Genomic DNA, 23,654 nt, shown 5'->3' with positions numbered 1-23,654 from the left:
TAGCAATGTCCTCGGTTCAGCACATCATCACCACTGATTCCTGTTGTTTTGCTGTATCACTTGGGTTTATTGCAAATCTGATAAAAATGCCCCTTAAGCTAATTGCCCAGTGGGCGGGGTCCCTGGTGTGCAGAGGTCCCCCAGTTAAAGTGTGCCCAGTGCACATTTGTGATGATCCTACACATGTTTCTGATTAGACGGAGAAAAAACACACACAACAAACAATAGAGTTGTTCTAATGTTCTCTGTAGATGCAAAAAAGCATCAAACCTATCTAGCACCACAGGGTAGCGGCCCAGAGAAATGTGAAGAATCTGACTTCAACTGCTAGCGTTGAAAGGCATGAAAAATCACAGTTTACAGCCAAATAAATCTGATAAACTGAGCACTATTGCATTTGACATTTGGAAACATTTTTAGTTGTGGCAGTGAATGAGTAAATATTATAGGTCCAAACTGGGGTGGTGGAAGTTGTCAGTATTCATTTACCTTGAGTCTTTATTTTTGTGTGGGTTTTAAGAAAGAGTTCTTCTCACACTTCTACAATTTATTGTGAGAATAAAGATATCCAACAGTGTAACGACAGAGGCCTGGAGAGAAGTGGGACGAGAGGTGGAGGGGGAGAAAAAGATGAAGGGAGGCGCAGCATATAACAGGTGGTCATACAGTACATCCTGTTGAGTATTATACAAACACACACTAACATTCAAAGACACACAATTGGAGAAGTGTTTGGGCATTTGGATTCCTATCAACATAACATATGTTAACATGTCTGTACCTTGTAACTCAGTTCAAACCCTTGGTGGATGGAAGAAAATGTTGTCGACTGGCGGTGTTCCTGTTGTAGGATGTTTACATTAGCCTATGAAACCTATCTGCTCCTTGACTCTCAATACTTTACAGATGAACTGCTGTTTTTACAGATTGCATTGCACCTTCGAAGAGTGCTTCAACAGTATGATCAGTTTGGCATCTATGATCAGCTTGGCAGCTATTTGTTTCAACAATTTGTGAACCAACACTAAACAGGCACATGAAAAGTGAAAAAAAAAACGATTTAGGATGTAAAGTCACCAGTTTAGACAATTCTACATCTGTTGCACTGTATTCTTTCCACTTGTGTCAGCTTGAGTTTCAAGACATGCTCTATGTCAAGGCACTGCTGCCATTATGTATCATCAAAACAGTCCTGATCCCATTGTTGTGGTCCACAGCTATCACTGGCTGGAATCCTCCAAGCCACATCTGAGAAAAGACTACATTTAATACTGGAAAGCAATGAAGACCCAAGCTAGAGCTCACACACTGATACACAAATACACCGACACCCACCCACACACACACACGTGCATGTGCATATACAGTTATTCACATTGCGGTTCTGGGGGTTTCATTTAACGTGTCAGAGTAGCACACAAGTCTCGCCTTGATTCTGTCTGGTGTGGTTTGTTCCAGCTATGTTTGGGGTCTGCTAAATACACAATTCTGTGTGAACTCCCAGTAATGTGTTGACCCAACCTGACCTGGATGAGGTAGACATCATGAGAAAATTTATTTGGTCCTGGTCAGAACTAGTTTGAGTGCAGGTGTTTTCCTATGCACTCTAGGAATCGCTTTATTTTTTTTTACAGGAGGATAAAGATTCATGCTTTTTTCCTTGAGCTCACCCTTTTGGACAGCCCACCTCCGAAGCTCATTTTTGTCAAGATGTTTATAGGGAACACAGTAGTAAAAGGTTGCTGTGTGGTTATGTGCGCACAAACGTGCATAAACACACATTTGCTGCCAAGTAAAATCACATGCAGATGCATTAGGCAAACTGTTGCATGGCAGAGGTCTGATGCACCCGGATGAGAACCCAGCCCACCCCTGTAATTACTATCTCACACACACACACACACACACACACACACACACACACACGCACACACGCACACACACGCACACAAACAATCACACACACACACACACACACACTGGGACAGGGGAACACATTGGAGACATTAGCACTGTCACTACGGCCGCACACGTGTAAAGCTAAACATTGCTTGAATATGCTTTAATATAGACACAATGATACTTTATTATGTTGATTTATCTGTGGCTTAAGAAACATCATAGTTCTCGGCTCTTACCAGTTAAGCCCTAAGGCTTACCAAGTGTTCCACTCAACTCTGCAAAATTGTAGATTTCACGTGTAGAAAAGCAACGATTTAACAATGTGTGTGCATGTACTGTGACGTATGGAAGCGGGATGTACAGTATCTCTTGTGCCCTTCAGCTGTGGAATTCTTTGTGGAGTTGGAGACACAAAAACATCAAATCCAGTACAACCACTTTAAAAATAATTGTTTGTCAAAATTTTGAGGAGGGGCAAATCATCACATACAATTCACATATTTCACTTTTTTTTACTGGGGCAAACAGTTTCATATAATCCAATGCAGATGTAAGACAAGTCGTGTTTTGAGTAAGTTCCTAGAACTTGAGTAACTGATTCACCTAAGACAAAAAGCCACAACCATGATGTTTACTATGAATGTAAGAAAAATTCCTTCTCTCTCATAATAACCTTTCGAAATGATTTCATCCTTGAGACATTCGTCAGGTTCCAAGCATCTGATGAAGGCCATACAGACTCCCTTTATCGTAGCAAGTTGATAACGGTTGAAATACAACTTCAAACTCTATCACCATACAAAGGAGCTTAAGTAGCATGTGGGACCTGTGGAAGTGTGCTATAGTATCTTGTGTTACCTCACTTATTACCCCTTAATGCACATAAACACTCAGCCTGTTGTTGAACACTAACTCTACAGAAAGTCTCTGAAAAGCAAGCCCACCAAGCTTTGCAATTGTTAGCTAAACACGTGATGTTCTATCTTTAAATCATGCTTCACCTGTTATTCTACTGTCAGGATGCTGAGCATCACAGAGTAGCAATGTTACCATCACGCCACCACACCCTCTGGGACTTGCAATCTACCCTCCTACACCCTATAAATCTACTTTCCCCATACATACACAGAAGCAGGCTTTGTCACACACACACACACACCCACACACACCCACACACACACACACACACACACACACACACACACACACACACACACAAAGTTAAGATAGACAGCTTTGCCACCCACTAAATCCTGTGAGCTGAGTGTGGTCTTTCAACTCACTTTCCTTAAATTATGATGTGCAGAAAACACAGACACATGCATAATTTCTCCTTCTCCTCTGTGATAAAAGTTGTCAAGTATTGCTTGAATAAACAAAAGATGGAGGGCGAAGACAGACAAGAGGTTTACATTCCTCTCTGCAGTTCAACCTTGCAGTCACAACATCATGTGAATGTATCAGTTTATTTCCCACCATAGGTGATTAATCAACACCTTGATAGTTTATTTGACTCATTCTGACTCCTGTCTGTAGGCCTTTGTATTAACTCCCCAGACGAAAATCAACAAAGAAAACATTGTGTCTGTTAGCTACCTGATCAGAGCTCTGCACGTTTTTACGCACTGTATATATACTTTTGGTTCAGTATTTCATACTGTAAATTAAAATCCCCTCCAGTGTCTCTGGAGCGTTTTACTGAAGGTGACCCACATTTAACAATTAAAATAGAACAGTGTCTCCATCTTTCTACATTTTCTGAGCCAAGAGTGACAGCAATATCTATCCCTACATAGATATATCTTTTTACACAAATAACAATGTTTGGAAAGTTTGCCGGCCTTTGCTCACAATGCAAGGCAGAGAAGATGTTTTAATTAAGTCTTTTGTTTATTTTTGCAAGACACTGTAAACAAACTTCCTCTGAGATGCAAGTTTTTGGCACTGCTAATGTTTTGACATCCATGAAGTGTAGGCTACGGTTTTTCAATTGTTTGAAGGAAACTCCATTAAAAAGGGATTGATTTGCAGAGGAGTAGCAGTTTGGAGCTTTGAAGTGGCTTTAGGTCCGTTCCATTGTGCAAGGTCTGGTTGGACTGCACCCTGATTGCAACACAAAAACTCCCAAACTCTCTTGCTTCCTCTTCAACACAGGCTATATCAGGCTATATCTAACCAAGCTGATTATGCAAAACACAAACACAATGGGTTAGATGGCAAAATGTGGTCCAGAACCTTTTCATTGGAATGGGGGTGAGTTCCTCCATTCTCTAACTAAAATGAGTTGTTTAGTGGCGCCATCTAGTGGACCAGAGCCCTGTGCACCTTTATATCAGCAGAGGGCGCTGTCCAATAAGGAAGTCATTGAACAGCGAGCACAATGCCTCCTCTGGCACCGGAAACAAGCGCTTGACTAGTAGCAACAACATACATGACATAAACCAAGCTAGTGATGTTGTGTAGCTGCAGGTTATGTAAGTAACTTCTGTCATTGTCGCTTCGACGCTCTTATTGCACCCAGCTAGTCAACATCAACAACGTATTAACGCTAACTGTCTGTTGTATCACTCTGTATTTGTTGGTATGTTAGCTAGTTTAATTCAAACCGACTTGCTGCTGCTCGCCAGTACAGAGCTAATGATGTTTGGCTCACTGTTAGCTTAGCATGCTAGCCGAGCCATATAAACAATGGACATTTATGAAAGACTTTCTAACTCAACTTTATGTAAATGTAATAACGTCCTACCTGTTATTTATTCGAGTAAAACCAGGGCTTAGACGATACTTAACGTTATATCGTCTGTTTGACACGTGAATGACACACTTTACTCACTCCGTTTGTAGCTCCATCACTATGCCTGTGACGTTAGACGGTTCAGAGGACCAAGTGCCCTCCTCTTTATCCAGCCATGCCAGTGCTGCCCTTACCCTGGGAGGGACAGACGAGGATGGGGCGACAGGGTGCTCAGCAATCTGCTCTTTACCTGAAAACAGTCAGGGCTCCGAGGTTGCTACAGCCTATCCTGCCAACATTGGACCTGGGGAGGGTAACAATGGTGAGTTAAGCAACTCTTACCACAAGAGAGTAGGGAAGATCATAATGAAAAGTGTTGATCTGTCAAACTGATTATTGTTAACCACAAAGAGTTACCCCTGGCTATCTCATGCGTCCATGTATTGCGATCTGTGGTGTGGTACAGGTGGTAAGAGGTCTGGAGCCTTGCTGCAGATTGACCGACAGCGTATTCAAGCAGCATCTGCCAGTTCTGGAGCAGATGAACTCCAGGGCCTTGGTGTTGCTGTGTATGACCAGGACGTCCTTGAGCAAGGTGTCCTCCGTCAAGTGGACGAGGCAATCCAGGAGGCCAGTCAGGCTACTGCTAAGGCTGAGGCGGAGAAGGAATACCACTCTGTACTCGATGATGTCAGGTAAAGGATGATAACTGCAATAAAATATAGACTTCTGCAATGTTTTCTTTTTTAGTTTTCCTCTAGGCAAAAGTATTGTATTGTATTGAAGTGTTCCTATGAAAGTCCTTCAATCTAAGTCTTCATAATTTGTACTGATACCAGTATCATATAACTTTTTCCTTGGTAAAATGTTAAGATCATGTTTTTAAATGAAAGATCATCCTGGTTAGTAGCACTGGTAGAAGCATAATTATCATTCAGTTTTCTCCAAGACTTATTAACAGTAGTACTTTTGAGCCCGGATCAGATGTAAATTTATCACTAAGTAAGCTCCGATGACAAAAATAAAAGACGAAAAAATTCTCCATTATCTTTACGTCTTTGGATTTCAAAATAGCAATAAACATTTAAGGGGCTAATAAATCTTCCTCTGTTTTTATAAAATTGTATGTTTCAGGTCCATCACAGTATCTCTGAAACAAATCAACAAGATTATCGAGCAGCTGTCTCCTTACGCTACCTCCAGCAAAGATATCAGTAGGAAGATTGAATCTGTAAAACGACAAAAAGAAAATAAGGTAAAATACAAAATATGGGAAAATCCTGAAATTAGAATTGTATGATTTACATAATAAATGTTACATCAAGATAAAATTGACAGTGACTGTCATGAAGATTAAAACACCTTTTAATTCAGGAGAAACAGCTGAAGAAGGTCAAAGCCAAACAGAAGCGACTTCAGGCCGTTTTGGGAGGAGAGGACACCAAAAGGGTGGAAGCTGAGCTTTTGGCAGAGGATGATGAAGAGGAAGGTGAGGTGTCTTTTAACCTGTGGTTGCTTTTCAGTGTATTAACTAAAAACATTGAAAACTCATTAATGAGGGGAATCAGTACTGAGTCACATAAAGCAAAAAAAGTCCTCCCTGCTTGCTATAGATAATGTGAAACCAGGGTTATATTCAGCTCTACCCCAAGTGTAAAAAAACAAAGCAAAAACAAGAACAATGCAAAGCATTAATAGCATTTGCAGTTATGGTTGCCAAGAAGGCTATTCTGTGGCATTCCTTGTTTAAGGAATTGTCAGAGAAGATTGCAAGTGAAAGCTTGAATAAATAACGGGTGGTTAAAAATACACTGTAAGGTGCATGGATGGCTGTAGATGTTCATGTTCATATATGTTACATCTTCAGCACATCACCCTGACACACCCACCATAATATATGTGAAAGGACCGAAACATTTTCCTATTGAACTTTCCGCTGATGTTTTCATTGTGACACCTGTGTTACTTTTACTGTTGGAATGTTTGTCTCCAGTTTATATGTTGCCATATATGTTTGGCAATAGCCTTCGAGATCAGCTTGCTCCTGAATGATGGGTGTGTGGAAGTTAAAATCCAACATAACCATGATATACAACCCAACACCCTTCCAAACAGCTGTCAACACTTTTTCAATGTTCTCAGAAAAGGACGCAGCAATACATAACCAATTCTGTTTGGGATATACGTTAGGTTGTGTTTTGGTAGAGTTGAACATTAACCGTATAAAAAGCCGTCATCACATCACAGAGACATAACAGAAATGGCTAAGACATACTTATATAAAACTAAACCAAATAAATTGAAATCTAAAAACAGCTGTGTCAAATGTGATTCCCTGCTGATTTAACCTTTCCTTGAAAAATGTCTCAACACAAGTTCATTTCTTTGTTTGTTGTCACATTTCCATGTAAATTAGCTCCGCACATAGCCTAAAGGTGCACTGTGAAGTTTTCTAGTAAACCAGAAAGGTTATGTAGACGTTCAGTGTTTATCAACAAAAAGTATTTTAAAACCAGCTTGCTCGCATATTTGTCGTCATATGTGTGCACGAGTAGCACACAAAACGGGGCCCTGCTAATCAAAACATTATTTCATAGTGCTACTCAAAAAAACAAAAACCTTTACAGGAGAACCTTTTAAGAACCAATACTCAACATTTCTTTATCTAACCCTGCCTGATGTGTGTGTTTTTATCAGAAGCTGGGCCGTCCACACTGGGCAGCATGCTCATGCCTGCTCAAGAGACCGAATGGGAGGAGCTTATCCGGAAGGGTCACATGACTCCTTTTGGAACAAGAATCCCGCAGAAGGAGGAAAAAAAGGAGCCTCGAAAAGTGATGCTTGTCGAGAACTCGGCCTTTGACCTATACTTGGCGGACCAGGCCAAGATGGCTACTGAGAGGAAGAGAGTTCCTCTTCTAAAAAAGAAGAGGGGGTCCGGACTCAGCCCTGGTGAGGCCAAGGGAAAAAACAACAGAATTGTTACTTCTTCCAAGGACAAAAAAATGAGGAAGCGCATACGAAAGCTCCAGATAACGGCTTTGAAAGCCCATCCTAAGGCTCGTCCTAAGGCTGAGCCCCAGCTCCCTAAACCAAAGAGGAAGCATCACACTGAGGGAGAGGAAACAGACAGTGAGGGGTCAGAATACCTGCCCAGTGATGAAGGCATAGATCCTGACCAAGAGGAAAGAGAAGCCATTGAGGAGGGCTTTGGGGAGGAGGATGAAGAAGAGTATGAGTTGAAACCGTACAAGAAAAAAAGTGAAGGAAAAGGGAGGAAGAAAGTAAAGAAAAAAGAGGAGAGTGATGAAGAATACTGCCCTGAGAGTTCAGATGAAGAGGAGGATGTGAAGGGTAAAGACAAAAAGAAGAAAGATGATGGAGATGTGGAGTGCTACAAACAGAGATTAAGGTATGATCATAAACTTTGTTAAATGATTGATCATTGTGGCCCCTAGTTTTGTAATGTGCTCAGTGTCTGAACTGTAGATGTTAGATGGTTGGATGCAAAGGTGTGAAAAGTTTTCATCATACATCCATGCCTGTAAATGACGTGCTCCACAAACACTAAAATGAGCCTTTAACTTTGCATGACATTTGCAATGGCAGTGGTGCAAATGTTCTATTGTTATTCCCTTTAGTTAAGGAGAAAGGCAGTTGCTTTCTGCTGGCTCCGTAGTGCAGAAGGAGAGTTAATCCCAGATGAGATTGGCAGCTGTTTCTTGACTAAGCAAATTCACTCCCTTCTCTTTTTCTCTCTATGCTCTCACACTGGCCTAATTATCCTACTGCACATGGTTCTATACACTCACTCACTCACTGTAATGCTCAAATTAATGGAAGAGCAGCCCTAATGAGATTTCATATTTATAGCTGCCAAATAAATTGTGTTGGCATGTGTCCTTTCTTTTTTTTTACACTTTAGTGATTGAATGTCAGTTCAACAGCATAGACATGGATGGTGAGGCTAGCTTATATGAGGAATGATATTAGAGCGGGTGGTATCTGTAGTTGGGTGGAGTGGGGGCAGAGAAGTGTAATTAACTGAACCAATGCTTAGTCTTGACTTAATTAGAGAGTGTGGTCTCCCAGGCCCAGCTAAAGGACCAGTTTCGTGGCCGGGTGACAGGACCAGGCCCAAATGAAGATGGATTCTTATCCTCTCCACCTCACACCTTTCTGGGGAACTCGCACTACTAATTGTCTGTATCAATCTTCATTTGCTGCGCGACGACTGTGCCTCTAACTGCCCTCTCTCCTGAACACAAAACTGTTCTCCTTTACATTTCCCTTTTTCCTGTGGATGTTCCATCGCTCAAGGGAAATACCTACAACTTAAAACATTTGCTATCCATACACTTGTGTAGGCAAGTCTTAAAATAAATCAGTGAGGGCAAGAGGTGTAAATGGTACATCAATCCATCTATTCTCTATACCGGCTTTCCCTGTTCAGGGTTCTGTGTAGCTGGACCTGTCCCACAATGCATAGTGACCTGGACAGGTCACTAGTCCGTCACAGGGCTAACACCTATAGACAGAGAAATCTTTTTCAAGCTTGGATTAACAAATTATTTTAATTTTGGATGTATAAACACAATATCAATTACTGAACGTTTAGTCTAATATATCGTGAAGCAACATTGAAGCTACCAATGTCCAGCCAACTAGCTGTTTAAAGTCTTTGTTCTTTGACTTCTTGCTCAGCGAGTTGTCTCAGTTCACTAATATTGGCTGAAGCACCCCGGAAATCTTCACAGTAAATAACAGAGAAATGCATTTTACTGCTAGATGTGCTTCTTCAATATGTACTCATTCTCTTACAAGGAGATGGAAGCGACAGCGTCTTCGAGACAGGGAGGCAAAGAGAGAAAGCGGCGAGGTGCTAACAGATGACAGTGATGAAGAATTTGACGAGGGCTTCAAAGTACCTGGCTTCTTGTGGAAAAAACTTTACAAGTAAGTGTACAATGTGTAACGTTGAGTTAACTCAAATGTCCACACACTGTTGTACACAAATGTTTATAAATGTTTACTAAAGAAGTGATAGCATCTGAATAATAGCTGTAGAACAATTGGCATGTCACAATATCTTCAACAAACTTACTGCTTCTTAAAACATTTGAAACCTTTTCAAATTGTAAAGAGTAACCAAAGATTATTTCATCAAGACAGCATCATCTTGCTTCACTTACTGCTAAAAGGTCACTAGTATTCATTGGTAAGTCATTTTGTCAATCTGTTGTTGTTTTTAAACACTAATTAACTGTGGCAACTTGACTTTAGCTTAGTCAGTAAATATTGCTTTGCCAAGCCAACTCTTAGTTGTGATTGTATCTTGTCTGAACTTGCTATTTGGCATGGATTTAATATTACAGTAGTACATTAATCACTTATATCAATGTATTTTGAGCTTGCAAGTACAACTAAATAATTTCTCTAACTGGTAGGAATTGGGTAATTTGACGGCAAGCATGTAATTGAACTAGATTTAATTTAAAATACGATATGATTACTTGGCCAACCTGTCATGTGTGCACGTGGTTAGTTTCTGTGATGCACTGGTTTGGTTATGTTTTGCACGTGTGTATCATTATCAGGTATCAGCAGACTGGTGTGCGGTGGATGTGGGAACTACACTGTCAGCAGGCAGGGGGCATCCTGGGAGACGAGATGGGACTGGGTAAAACCATCCAGGTTATCTGCTTTCTGGCTGGACTGAGCTACAGCAAACTGAGGACCAGAGGATCAAACTACAGGTACACTTGTACACACACACACACACACACACACACACACACACAAACTGTGGCCAGAGACTTTGTGTCTGTATGGTATGAATATTTGATTAGGGGGATTTCAGCTTGAGAGTGTTCATCTGAATTATTAAACATGTTTCAATTATCAGACTCTTCACTTTCTTACTGCAGACATCAGAGAAAACACTGACACTCTTGGTTGTGTGTGTGTGTTTGAGTAGTGTGTTCATGAACACTTAAAATGAATTTTGGACTGATAAACTGGGGGTGGAGCAGGTGTGGGACAACAAATAAACCATGGGAAGCATGACGCTGCGGTGGCGATCATCTTGTTTTACTCCTCAAACAACAGCCGTGTATTTAGAAGGTGGGGCTTCTCCGATGGTCAATACTCTGTCTACTATAGACGCCCACAAATTGATTGCTTGCAAACTCAATTATGGCCAAGTATCAATAGCTTCCACCAAGCAGAGGTTCATACCAGCCCATTAGTGTATCTTTATGCGTGTGTGTCTGTGTTTGACAAAGCACTTGTAAATCTTTACAGAGGAGCTGAGCATGTGTACATGCACCTTTTTGTAGATATATTCACAGAGAGTGTGTGAATCGGTGGGGCTAGACTTTGTAGTAAGATCAGTCTGCTGCATTATTGTACCTGGACACTCAGCTATTGCTATTTCCCTTATGCATCCCACATTGTGCATGCAAGCAAAGCTCATTTTCACTTATTGGGAAAAAGCCTTTACTTTCTATAATTCGTTATATAAATGATGACTGTAAGTAGCTAATGAAATTGCTGAGGTTATCCAAAGTTAAATGAACCTTACGTTCCCTTGTTACCTATCTTAATCGCAGGTTTGCAAATAAACAGCTCTGTACCGTGTGTTTGGTTGTAGGTATGTTGGTTTGGGTCCAACGGTCATTGTGTGCCCAGCTACAGTCATGCACCAGTGGGTAATGGAGTTTCACACCTGGTGGCCTCCTTTCAGAGTGGCTGTTCTACATGAAACGGGCTCGTTCACGAGCAACAAGGTAATCGGTGTTCCTGTGTAATTGATTTTAATAATTTAGTTAGCCTCTGGGGGGCACTAGAGGTTTGTTGATGTAGCATTATCTCCTAACCTTCTCCCCTCTTCACCTCTCCTTCCTCAAACCACATTAAAGTAGATGCCCTACTTTGACACTCAAGCTACCAGAGATGGTTAGTAATTGCACTGATGAAAAACTGCACTGATATGTGTTTTTTTTTTTCTTCTCTGTTGCAGGAAAAGCTTATTCCAGAGATAGCTTCCTGTCATGGTATCCTGATAACCTCATATTCAGCTGTGAGGAATATGCAAGACACCTTGCAGCGCTTTGATTGGCACTACGTCATCCTGGATGAGGGCCATAAGATCAGGAATCCAAATGCTGGAGTTACCACTGCCTGCAAACAGGTATTGTTTCAAACAGAGACACATCAGTGAACGCACACAATCTAACCACAACATTTGAAACCATACAGTAGTAACAATGTTTACTTGTGATTACATTTAAACTTTGCTAAGGTCTGTTGGTCATCTAGATTATCCCTTTCCACGTTCCTACCTATAATAATCTATGTATTTACTTCCATTCATTCTTGTAGAGCAACTTCAAACGTGTTAGGACATCTCATTGAACTTAAGGAATAACATACATTCTCTCTTCCCTCTCTAGTTTCGCACTCCCCACAGGTTCATCCTGTCAGGGTCTCCCATGCAGAACAATTTAAAGGAGTTGTGGTCTCTGTTTGACTTCATATTTCCCGGCAAACTGGGGACATTGCCTGTCTTCATGGAGCAGTTCTCTGTGCCGATCACCATGGGAGGATACAGCAATGCCTCACCTGTACAGGTACTGGTATACGCACAAATGCACAGTTAGGATTTGTTTAAATTCGGCTTCCTTTCTTTTGAACTTTGAAGTCTAGTACAAAAAATGCATCAAGAAATGTAACCCCATTCGAGTCTTGGGCCACATTTTCAGAAGATATGAGGAAGCAGAAACCAGGTGTAAGGACTGAGCATAACTCTGTAATTTTGCTTTGTCTTTACATTTCGCATTGTGCAATTTGATTTAAATTGACCATGTTTATTTAAAATTAAAACAAACTATTTTACCTTCAAATACGAATAGGATAACATTTAAAGCCATAATTAAGATTTCCATTATGGACGAAAGCTTATGGGAAGAGAAGAAAAAGGATGACTAGCATACCTACAGCAATACCGAGTGTAATATCAAGCAACCCTGAAACACCCCTTTCACAGCAATGGCTCAGCCAGGGTTATACCAAGGTGTTTGAATGAGGCAACCCTCCTCGATCTACTCGGCTTTGCAACCCAGGTTGCCAGGTGTGTTGGATCAGGGTAGACAGTCGTGTTAGGCCTAAATTATGCGATTGGTTGGAAATGAGAAAGGGCAGTCATCACAGGTTGCTGCACACAATGACAACAGAGATTTGACTCTGTCTTTTTAAAGAAATTAGATTTCTAGCATTTTGTCAGGTCATTGTAATGCATTGCTCCCGGGTTGTGACCCAGGTGATCTCGGAATTGTTATGTCACCAGGGATATACCATGTTGACTGTCTTGGTTTGAATTTCCAAAAGAAGGTTGACCCTTATCAGACAACCCTGGCCCAACCCTGGTCAATGGTGTCAAAGAGGTAGACGTTATCTGTAACCATGACATAAGGAAGGACCGATGACGTGCTAAAGTGTCACTTTAACAATAGTCACACACACATGCGTGTACAGACACAGTACTGCAGAGCAAGATGAAAGCAAGTCAGAAGGGGAGATAGTGGAGCAACAGAGTTATTAAGTGCAGTGCAGGAAAATGTAGGTCCATGCAAAGGAACTTCAGTACATCCCTAGTGTGTGTGAGAGAGAGAGAAGGAGAGGCTAAAGTGGAGAGCCAGTGAGCTAAATTGTAGCCCTTTGTCATTAGTGCTCAATCGTTAATAACCCACTGACTGACTGTATGGATTTAATTATTTAAGCTTGCTATTGATGCTTCTTCCGCTGTCGATAATAAAAACCTTTACTAATTATTAATGTTATTAAATGGTCAGAGAGGGCTAAGCACTGCTGCCTTATCCTCTTCTCGAAATCCTCAGAACAGCAAAGCACGTCCTTGACGGATGTTCATGTACAGTATATGAACTAGATATATGTAACATTGCATGTGGATGGGGTGGTGCTGGATGAACATGTGGATGCGGGATCCATTACTCAAGCATGCGTTTGCAGTCCCATGTGAATCCACTCAGCAGCTTGTGTAGAGATCACTGGATAATCTGCTGCCCTCCTCTTCTTCTTTTCCACTCTGACCTTTATTGAGCCCTAAATCCCACCATATTATTGTCCCCTCTAGCTTTGCCAAGGGTGACTTTGATCCCTCTGTGGACCCCCAGTGAGTTATTGTTTAAAAGGCTAACTGTCCTTTAGCACTGACTCTGGATGAGGGGAAGCAGGACATTTGCAGTAGAGCTTTTAGTGGGGTGGGACAGAGTGGTGCTCAAGCTCCCCCTCTGTTTCCAATGGAGCAGGCTTGTAGTACTGATGAAAGAAAAGGTCTCTGTCCCTCAAGACCAATGGCACTCTGATCAATGTTTAATGGCTTGGCCTGCTGAGAGGGACAGCAACATGAGGGAGGTGATGAGAGAGGGCAGAGGAGGGGCTAAACGACAATCATGCCTCAGGACACTGACAGGTGTGGGTGTTTTGACACACTGAACAGATTGTTGTTTTAAAGCTGTTTGTTTGTGTTGTTTTTCAGGTCCAGACGGCATTTAAGTGTGCATGTGTGCTGAGGGACACCATAAATCCTTACCTGCTCAGAAGAATGAAGGCAGACGTTAAGGCCAACCTCTCCTTACCTGACAAAAATGAACAGGTATTCATCATACTCTAAGACATTTGACCCTGTTGTGTGTAGGTATTGAACAGCCTCTCACGTCTGGTTCTCTTAACTGGGGAGGTGTTTATCTGATTGGATGTGACTGTATGTGCCACGTCTAAGGAGTATTTGATGAATGTGCATGGCCCTTGTCAGGTGAAGCCAGCTAATAAAGTCCTAGTAAAGTAAAAGGAGCAGGTATTCATTAAGGTGGCTGGTCCCTGGTCTGTCCAATGCAGCTGATGGTGGTTGACTCCTCAGTCCTCTTCAGCTCATTAAGTCAGTCCCTTGGGACAGCAGTGGCTCCAAAAACACGTTGCTTCCCTCTAATTTATCTTCTCACACAATACACTTCATCAAGGGGTTTTAAAGCGGATGCTCAGTGCTTATTACACACTTTTACGTGTGTGTGTATGTGTGTGTGTTGGTATGTGTGTAGGTTCTGTTTTGCAGATTAACAGAGGACCAGCGGCAGGTGTATCAGAGCTTCTTAGATTCCAAAGAGGTCTACCAGATACTTAACGGGGATATGCAGGTAAGCCTCGCTTTCATATTTAAACCGCTCTCACTATTTGTTTATGCTTCCTGTATTTGGGCTCTTTGTGTTGACCCATGTTGCATTATAAGGACAAGAAGGGCAAAACTTTCGGTCAATGAGAAGGCGTCCAGGAACAAGACTTGCCCTATTCATTATTTAACCTTCTAACTGATGAATATCAGTTCACTTCTCTCACTCACAGCCCTTTTGTGCATATTTTTATGCTGTCTTGTACACTTGATGAACAACACCTTGAAGTGCCATCTGTGGAATAATTTTTTTTTGCCATCTACGTTTTGTTAAACACCTAATAGCTTGACTTTGGTATTCTTTAAGATGCTCTCTTTTAAGGAAGCTGTGTAGTTGGTCCTCTTACATTAGCTAGACCCTGGAGAGAGAGACTCGACCATTTATCACCACTGACCAAATTGACGTGTTGGAGAGCCAAGGCTGACCACAGCAAAGTGTACACACACACACACACACACACACACACACACACACACACACACACACACACACTCTTATAGACATATTCTGTGGTCACTCTCAGTCCATTAACCACCATTACTAATGCTGTGACCGTTAAGCCTTCATCGAGAAACACGGACTTTTTGTTTGTAAATTAATGATGTAACGTATTCCTGTAGACATAAATGGTGTAAATGCTTAATTTTTTTAATGGTGCAATGCTGTAAAATGCTGTGAAATCTTCCAAGCTTTTTTTCTGCCCGTTTTGTAACCTGCCACCAATTCTGTGTTCATAAAAATAACACAAAAACTGTGTTTGTTTTCTTTTTTTGTGCTGTTTAGGTATTCTCAGGTTTGATAGCATTACGTAAGATCTGTAACCACCCGGACCTTTTCTCGGGCGGCCCCCGGATCTTGAGGGGAATCCCTGAAGACCAGCTGACTGAGGAGGAACACTTTGGCTTTTGGAAACGCTCAGGCAAGCTGATAGTGGTTGAGTCACTGCTGCGACTCTGGTTCAAGCAGGGCCACAGAGTCCTGCTCTTCACTCAGTCTCGACAGGTTAGGAACACGTTGCTCTGACTTTCGGATTCACCTATCTTGCATAGGCAAGACATGTAATTTCTTCCCAGTGTCAAATTAAATCATGTCTTAAATTAGAGGAGAGAGGGACAGAGGGAGAGAGAGAGAGAGAGAGAGAGAGAGAGAGAGAGGGAGAGAGAGAGAGAGGGAGAGAGAGGGAGAGAGAGGGAGAGAGAGAGATCCCAGCTGTTGCAGTCAATACCAATGAGATTATACCTCTGAGGAAACCTGAGACCCTCCCTGTCGGTATCTTTGTCCATGTAATATTAATCTGCTCTAATCCTTTTAGAGATTATCCAAACCTCAGCCCCTCTTTTTCTCTCTGTCTCCCTGTCTTCCTTTCCTCACTGTCTCTCTGCTGTCTTTACCGTCTTTCTCCTCTCCAGATGTTGAACATCTTGGAGGTGTTTGTGACAGAAAATAACTACTCATACTTAAAAATGGACGGCACTACCCCGATAGCTTCCCGACAGCCCCTCATCGCTCGCTACAACGAGGTAAGGATGATTTATCCCTAATGGCTCTAAGTGTTTCCCATGAAAATCCCCGTCCTGAGGGACAAAATGCTTCAATGGAACCCTGCACACCCTGAGGTGGAAACACTTATTGATGACAATCTGTTGTTCAAACTGCATATACCCTATTGTCTTTGTCTTTAGTAGACACATTTTTTAATTATCAAACCCTCTGATTCTGTTAAAATGCATGGCAAAACGTACCATTATTTTGGAGTTTGAGTCATATTTAATATAATGCAAAGTCAGACTTTTTTTCTTTTATCTTCCTTCTGCAGGGTGAATCAAATTACCAAAAGCCAAGTTCAGATTAAGTTATTTGATTCTCTTTAAATAGGGTTTAATGTTAGAGAACAAGGTATTGTCGTCTATAAAATGTAATTGAATTACTGATGTAATTTATTTATTTGATTATATACCAAAATGATGATTGAAAGGAGTATAAAACTTGACATGATGTTCATTAATCGCTGACAATTTTTTTCCCAGGACAAATCCATTTTTATCTTTTTGTTGACCACTAAAGTCGGAGGTCTGGGAGTCAATCTGACTGGAGCCAACCGAGTCATCATCTATGACCCAGACTGGAACCCCAGTACCGACACACAGGTTTGACAGATGCACACACACTTAATAATTCAAATAAAACCTTAACTAGGTGTAGTATTTCTAATGAATTTTTAGTATTTTAGCTATGCACTTGTATTACCTCTATTTCTAGTGCATGCTTTTTCTGCTTCTTGCTGTTTTTCCTTCTTTATTTTAAGACTGAAACAAACTTGAGTGTGTTTCAAATAATTTACATTAGCAGTTCATTTGAATGTGTTGTGTTGTTCATAGGCACGGGAGCGAGCATGGAGGATTGGTCAGAAGCAGCAGGTGACGGTCTACAGACTGCTGACTGCAGGGACCATCGAGGAGAAAATCTACCATAGGTCAGCCAGAGTGCATTTTTTCTTTTGTTCATGTTTAGTCCTAAGCTCCTCTATTGTGATATTCAATTACAGAACTTGATTAAAAAGTCCTGAACTGGCCTTTGTTCTTTTTCTAATGCATTCTAGCATTTTATTTATCTTTCTATTGACTTCACACGTTTGTGAATATTGGTAATGAAATGACTAATTGCTCACATCATTGCTGTATTACTACTTGCACTTCCCCAGTTCTCAGTAATTGAAAAGCTTTCCTGCATTACTAAATGGCCAATCTAGGACTTCTAACGGTTGGTCCGTCTGGTTTGGGTCTGTAAAGTGCTTTCAAATAGCAAGTTGAAAGATCTGCAGGGATTCTATTTTGATACCTGCAGTAGTGCGGTTAACTAATTTTCTCATCCATCAGCCAAACTACTCTGTGGTGACAGATGATCAAGGTTGCCTGCTGAGGTAAAATAACAACTTACACACAAGTATCTAATTCTGTATTGTGTCTGTTGAATTTCAGGCAAATCTTCAAACAATTTCTGACCAACCGCGTTCTGAAAGACCCCAAACAAAGACGCTTCTTCAAGTCTAACGACATCTATGAGCTCTTTACTCTGTCTGACCCCGATGGAGGTCAGGGAACAGAGACCAGTGCCATATTTGCAGGTCTGCATAATTTCCTTGTGCTTTTTCGATTATGTTCTTTCCAGAGAAACGGAAACATTTATTATCTTCTTATTAGATCATCTGAATTTATTTTAGTTTGGAAGAAATAACTATATGTTTAATATCATGTTCATAGCTAGTAAGAAAGCCCTTACAAGAAAGTGGTGGACAACAAGGCTGAAGATTTGTTCGATGTCATTCATGATATTTCTGTGATGGAGAATCTTACTTTTTCTGTAGGACTTGAAGTGGATATATTTAAATACTTGGATCAGTATCCACACTCAGACCAGAATTAACTTTTTTTTTTTTTATCAAAATTTCATGTCACCTCCCTCAAGATCTTGTTGAAGTTATTTAAATATTAACTTTTTCTAGAAGTACATATATTCAACCTGACTTTCATATTATTATTATTATTATTATTATTATTATTATTATTATTATTATTCAATTGTCTTAGTAGTTTATTTACTCTATGCTTTACCTTGGTTAGTGCAAATGCGGTTTACTTTTTTATTCTGTATTTTTGTTTTTTATTCCATTTACTTTCCAATTACTCCAATTACTTATTCATATTTTGGTTAATTGTTTTTAATTAATAAATGATGTATGTGTTGTGCTTTATTGTGTACATCAACTGACATTCAAAATAACAATTTTGAAAGAATTCACCTGATAGTTTTTTTTTTTTTTTTTTTTGATTGTCATACAGGAACTGGTTCTGATGTCAAGGCACCCAAGAAACCTCAGAGGCCAAGGCCATCCCACATGGTAAACCATGGCAGTCACACACAGAACCAGACCTCGGCCTACCTGAAGGAAGCTGGTGCAGGCAGCAGACACATTCCTGCATTAAGAGATGGAAACACTCCGTGCAGTCAAAACTCCCCGGGAAAACCAAATGGCCCAACAGAAAGTCAGAGCACCAACCAAAATGGCCAGGATGTAGAGCCAAATATTTCACCCAATACCCAATATACAAGAAAACATAATAGAGACCGGGATGCAGCCAAGCCGGCAGTTAGAAACACAAACTCATCCAGCTCTCACCAACACCGAGACATCGACTCTGTCCTGGCTAGCCCACAGAAACACAGGGAAAAGAGGAAGCACTGCGACTCAGCTGACTCAGACAAACATAGGAAGCGTAAACACTCCAAGGGTTCTCGGTTTGAAGGCCACCGCATCTCTCACTTAGTGAAGAAAAAGACTTTCAACAAAACGGAGAGTGAAGACAATGAGACAGAGAAGAAATTAGACGATTACGTCTTGGCAAAGCTCTTCAAGAAATCTGGTAGGCTTTTTGTGCATCATCCATATCAGACATGGTTCATTTACTAAGTCTTGCAAAAACAATAAGCTTCTTTGTTGACACTTTTTTTTCTCAAGGTATACACAGTGTAATGCAGCATGACAGCATCATGGAGTCCTCCAACCCTGACTATGTTCTTGTGGAAGCAGAAGCTAACAGGGTGGCCAAAGATGCCCTGAAGGCGCTTAAGGTTTCTCGCCAGCAGTGCCGGCTGTCCTTCAACAGACCCCCTCCTCCACCTGCAAAGTAAACAGTCTCACACTGACACACGGTTTGTTTCGGGCGCCACTAATCTCACGTCAAATAAACATCTCGGTTTTCCCCTTGTTTGCTGTCTCAGGAAACGGTTCGGACAAAAGAATAATTCTCTCCTGGTTGCACCTTCTGTTAAATCTGTCCCCACTCCGAGCAAATGCAAGGTAATGGCACTGTTATTATGAAAAAATACAGTTATGTTGCATTTGTGAGGCCTTGCTGTGTGAATTCATCCGTTTCTCTTATAGGATGCTGCTATTGTGAAGAGGTCCGTGTCAAAGAAGCCTGGTTCAGGAGCTCATTTCAGTGGGGAGGGCGCAGAAAGTGAGTCATTCTCCGCCCCACTCTCCTCCTCCTCCCTGCTGGCCAAGATGAAAGCCCGGAATTACCTCAGCATGCCCTCCAGCCAAAGAGAAGAAGCAGAAGAAGAGGAGGATGGCTCCGGAGTTCCAGGAACAAGCTCCCCCCCACCTCCGCCCACTGAGCACGACGAGCTGTTGGTGGATGTGCGCAACTTTATAGCCTTCCAGGCGAATGTGGAGGCGTCCACGCAGGAAGTGCTGGAGTACTTCAAACCGAGATTGACCGAGAAACAGGCGCCTGTCTTCAGAGAGCTGCTCAGGAGCATCTGTGACTTCCAGAGGACTTCTGGTCAGGAGGGCATATGGAGACTGAAGGAGCGCTTTCGCTGAGTGAAGCACAGAAGGGACTGAACTGTGATGCATATTTGAGTACTTGTCAAATATACGTCTGTAGAGTTCAAGCCTAGAATATATTTTTTGTTATGTTCTGTCAAATTGAGATGTCTAACAACAACAACAAAATCACAATAGATTGAAATGGGTTTGTCATGGAACCATATTGTAGGAAAAGACATTGACTCATATCATCAGTTCATTATCTGTTAACGTCTTTAAGGGGAAATCTGTTACAATGTGAACTGGTTTGAGATTTGTTCTTGTTCACATGTTCTTGCCATTGCTTGGTTCTTTTTTGTTCCTGGTTATACTTGAATTCACTTGTTTTATATTTGCCTGAAAGTTAAAACTGTAATACATTGAGTAATGGTTTACTTGGAGACATGTGTTTGCTGTCAAATTCCTTGTAGATTTAACAGCCTCACTTGTGTCATATTTTTTAATATTCCTCTATAAAATATAATAGTCAGTTTTGTAATTTCTAACTTCTTAAACTGTGCAAATATATTGTGTGGGTGGGGGGGGATTTTCGGTGATATTCAAATGACCTACCTCCAACTACTTGTGGATACATGGGCAAAAAGCAGAGTATTTCAGCTGTCATGTTTTTATAAAAAAATGAAACAGCCAGTAATGCCCTGGCTTGCATTTCTTGTATGTAATAAACCGCTGTAAATGCTGTTTTTTTAGTTTAATTGTTTGAACAGTATTAGAGTAACGGAAGACCTTTTAGTCTAGACTATTACTTCGTAACAATGTCAATTATTGTATGATCTTATATTATTGTATGTAAAGTAGATGCCCGTAGCAGAAATTTGACACGTTTATGGTAAATGATCACATATACCTAATGGTGGTAGATATGGAAGTTTCTGTTTAATTTAATTAATCAAAAAGTAATCTGATTTAAGATCCCTGTCCCTGCAAGACCATGATGGAGTTTTACTTGTTTGTGGAGGTGTGGTGCTGACCAAGGTCCTGAAAAGAAGTCTATAGATATCATGTAAAAATGGGACTCAAAATCCACTAGACGTAGGTAAAGTTAACTTGTAAAATTGTTTCTAACCAATGAAGATGAGAGTGTAATTTCATTTAGTCACTTAAGCAATCATCAGAGGATGGAGAGGAAAGCCGCTGACAGGAAGCAGACACACGCACGCACACACACACACACACACACACACACACACACACACACTTCAGGCCTGCACTCTTGTCAGAGTTGTCTAGACCAAATATTGGGATAAAGTTATCAACCGTTATTTGATTTCAATTTTCTCCACGCACCTCGCCGAGGTCATAATAACAACTTTATTTTCAGTGGTGCATAAATTAATTACGCGCATTTAATAACTAAAATATCATTATATTCCCCCTTTAATAACATAAACGCTGCACGCCAGGGAAACCCTTAATAGCGCGGGGCCCTGTAACTGGCCATTATCCGCCTGTAATGATATTACAGAACCAATTACGCGCCATTAGAAGGGATTTTCTGCACTTTATGTGGTTTAGTCCAATCCCGCACTGCTGTTCTAAATTTCAGCTGCTTCTCGAAGCCTCATTTTGCCTCCACCTCAGAGACGCATGGCGTCTGCGCTCTGCCGTCCCAGATGCGCTTTAAAACTAATTGAAAGGGTCCCGCAGCAGATCATTTATCTGAGGAAGCGAAATAAATCGCTGGACCCCTTGCTGTGAACAAAATCAAAAATTTGGCCTTGTGAGTGTTCTACATGCTCAACCCTTGTAAAGTGGACCCCCTAACACACCCTGACGAGCAATTAACCCACCCGACAGTCAATCTAAAACCCAAAAGCAGCCATCCTCCTTTTTTTAATATATGAAAGAACCAAATAAAAAGTGCAGCGGGTATGTGTGCATGTTTATAGTTAGGGAATATGCTTGACTCTGGAATAACAATCACTTGTGATGAATTTTTTTGGCACCAGAGCAGAGCTGCCGTTTTCCACCTTGGGTATATCTCCCCTCTCTCCTTTTCTATATTTCTCTGAAACACACACACACACACACACGCGCGCGCGCGCACGCACGCACGCACGCACACACACCAGGGGCCGAGGGTGAGAGAGGCAAACCCGTGATAATCCGATTAGGACCAATTAGGCGTGTGATTCTGCGACTCTAGCTGAAAGCCATAACACTCTGTAGACAGTTATACAGTTATGGAGACATCTGGACACTCCCATAGAGTGAGACTGAGACAGAGATGTGTGTGTGTGTGTGTGTGTGAGTGTGTGTGCGTGTGTGTGTGTGTGTGTGTGTGTGTGTGTGTGTGTGTGTGTGTAGGAGAGCAGGAGGAGAGAGAGAGAGAGAGGACACTCCCAGTCAGAGAATCAGTGGAAGTGCAGCACCCACTTCTCTTCAGAGCGGGAAGTCACTCACATCAGCATCCTAACTGCAGGTAGGATGCTCTCTCACATCAACTTTGAATGTTTCGAAGTCCGACACTTCTTCTCAGGACGATTAAATGTGTTTATTTTTCCACCACACATCTGAATCGCACGGTAGCGGCTGCATGTAGCTGAAACTTTTGTCTCTGTTCCAGGTTGAGTTTCGCAGCTCGGAGGAACGCCAGGATGTTCTACTTTCACTGTCCACCTCAGCTGGACGCAGAGTGCTGTCGCTCCAACACATGTAAGTTGACTCTTATTCATTTACACAACATTGTTTTTATAATGCTGCGAGTTATTTCTAATGTAGAAAGCCAGAGTCTGAAAGTTTTTGGGGTTATTAAGACTGCGTGCGCACAAAGTGAGTGTGTTGTTGTTGCAAGAGGACGGAGAATAGGCCTGAGCAGATGTTTTATTTTTTTCAGTTTTTTATAATCATCTTCAATAAATAATGAAAATGAAGGCCCTAAGAAAAAGTCATTTTAATGCAGTGAATAGTGATCGCTACAACAACAGCATGGAAACAGATATTCAGTTTGCTTGATGCATCTCCATGAAAAAATGAATAAAATCAACGAGTATTTACAAATTTCTTACAAATTGAAAGATGGATACAAAGGTTTAAGTCTGGGTTTCACTCTGCGATGTCAATCTGCTGGCTGATTTGGTGAAAAGCGCTGGTGGTTTGGCCCCGGGGCAGAGGGGGCGTTTTGTCCCGGGCACAGATGTTGGGTGTCATGGCTCTTAGTCCGTCATGGTCCCCCCCAGACACCCAGCATCAATGTTTCATGCAACTAATAGAAATACAATTTGTGCCAGAGGTCTTGTCTGCTCGGGCCAAAATGTATAGTTTTTTCTGCATTTCTTTATTTTTAAATTTTTTAACACACGTATTGAGATGATTTTAACATAAACATGCAATTGTATTGCATTGCATGCAATTGTGCTATTTTATTCAATAAACTCCC

General features: G+C 41.3%; 2 protein-coding genes across 6 annotated transcripts in view; both read left to right on the top strand.

The window, feature by feature from the left end:
- The first annotated feature begins 4,281 nt into the window (after positions 1-4,281).
- Positions 4,282-20,912, top strand: ercc6 (excision repair cross-complementation group 6). Of its 5 annotated transcripts, none has more exons than XM_034897928.1 (22): positions 4,282-4,376; positions 4,747-4,958; positions 5,103-5,331; positions 5,771-5,891; positions 6,011-6,125; positions 7,337-8,048; positions 9,461-9,592; positions 10,234-10,392; positions 11,289-11,424; positions 11,658-11,828; positions 12,091-12,267; positions 14,196-14,312; positions 14,755-14,850; positions 15,667-15,885; positions 16,293-16,403; positions 16,911-17,030; positions 17,262-17,356; positions 17,862-18,007; positions 18,723-19,304; positions 19,400-19,567; positions 19,653-19,741; positions 19,826-20,912. In XM_034897928.1, the coding sequence occupies exons 2-22, from the start codon at positions 4,757-4,759 to the stop codon at positions 20,267-20,269; spliced, it is 4,341 nt and encodes a 1,446-aa protein (XP_034753819.1). In that variant the 5' UTR covers positions 4,282-4,376; positions 4,747-4,756; the 3' UTR covers positions 20,270-20,912. The 5 variants fall into 5 exon arrangements, with proteins under 5 accessions (XP_034753819.1, XP_034753821.1, XP_034753817.1 ...); XM_034897930.1 differs by having other exon boundaries at positions 19,400-19,568; positions 19,663-19,741; XM_034897926.1 differs by having other exon boundaries at positions 7,334-8,048.
- A 1,645-nt stretch (positions 20,913-22,557) lies between these two features.
- drgx (dorsal root ganglia homeobox) overlaps positions 22,558-23,654 on the top strand; it is a 6,003-nt gene continuing 4,906 nt past the window's right edge. The window contains exons 1-2 of the mRNA XM_034898014.1: positions 22,558-22,697; positions 22,842-22,930. Coding sequence (XP_034753905.1) covers positions 22,873-22,930 — 58 coding nt within the window. The 5' untranslated portion in view covers positions 22,558-22,697; positions 22,842-22,872. The remainder of the gene's footprint in view (positions 22,698-22,841; positions 22,931-23,654) is intronic.

Source organism: Etheostoma cragini, chromosome 17 (assembly GCF_013103735.1).
Source record: "Etheostoma cragini isolate CJK2018 chromosome 17, CSU_Ecrag_1.0, whole genome shotgun sequence".
Taxonomy (NCBI): domain Eukaryota; kingdom Metazoa; phylum Chordata; class Actinopteri; order Perciformes; family Percidae; genus Etheostoma; species Etheostoma cragini.
Note: the sequence above shows the minus strand (reverse complement) of the source record. Positions and strands in the feature narration are given on the sequence as shown.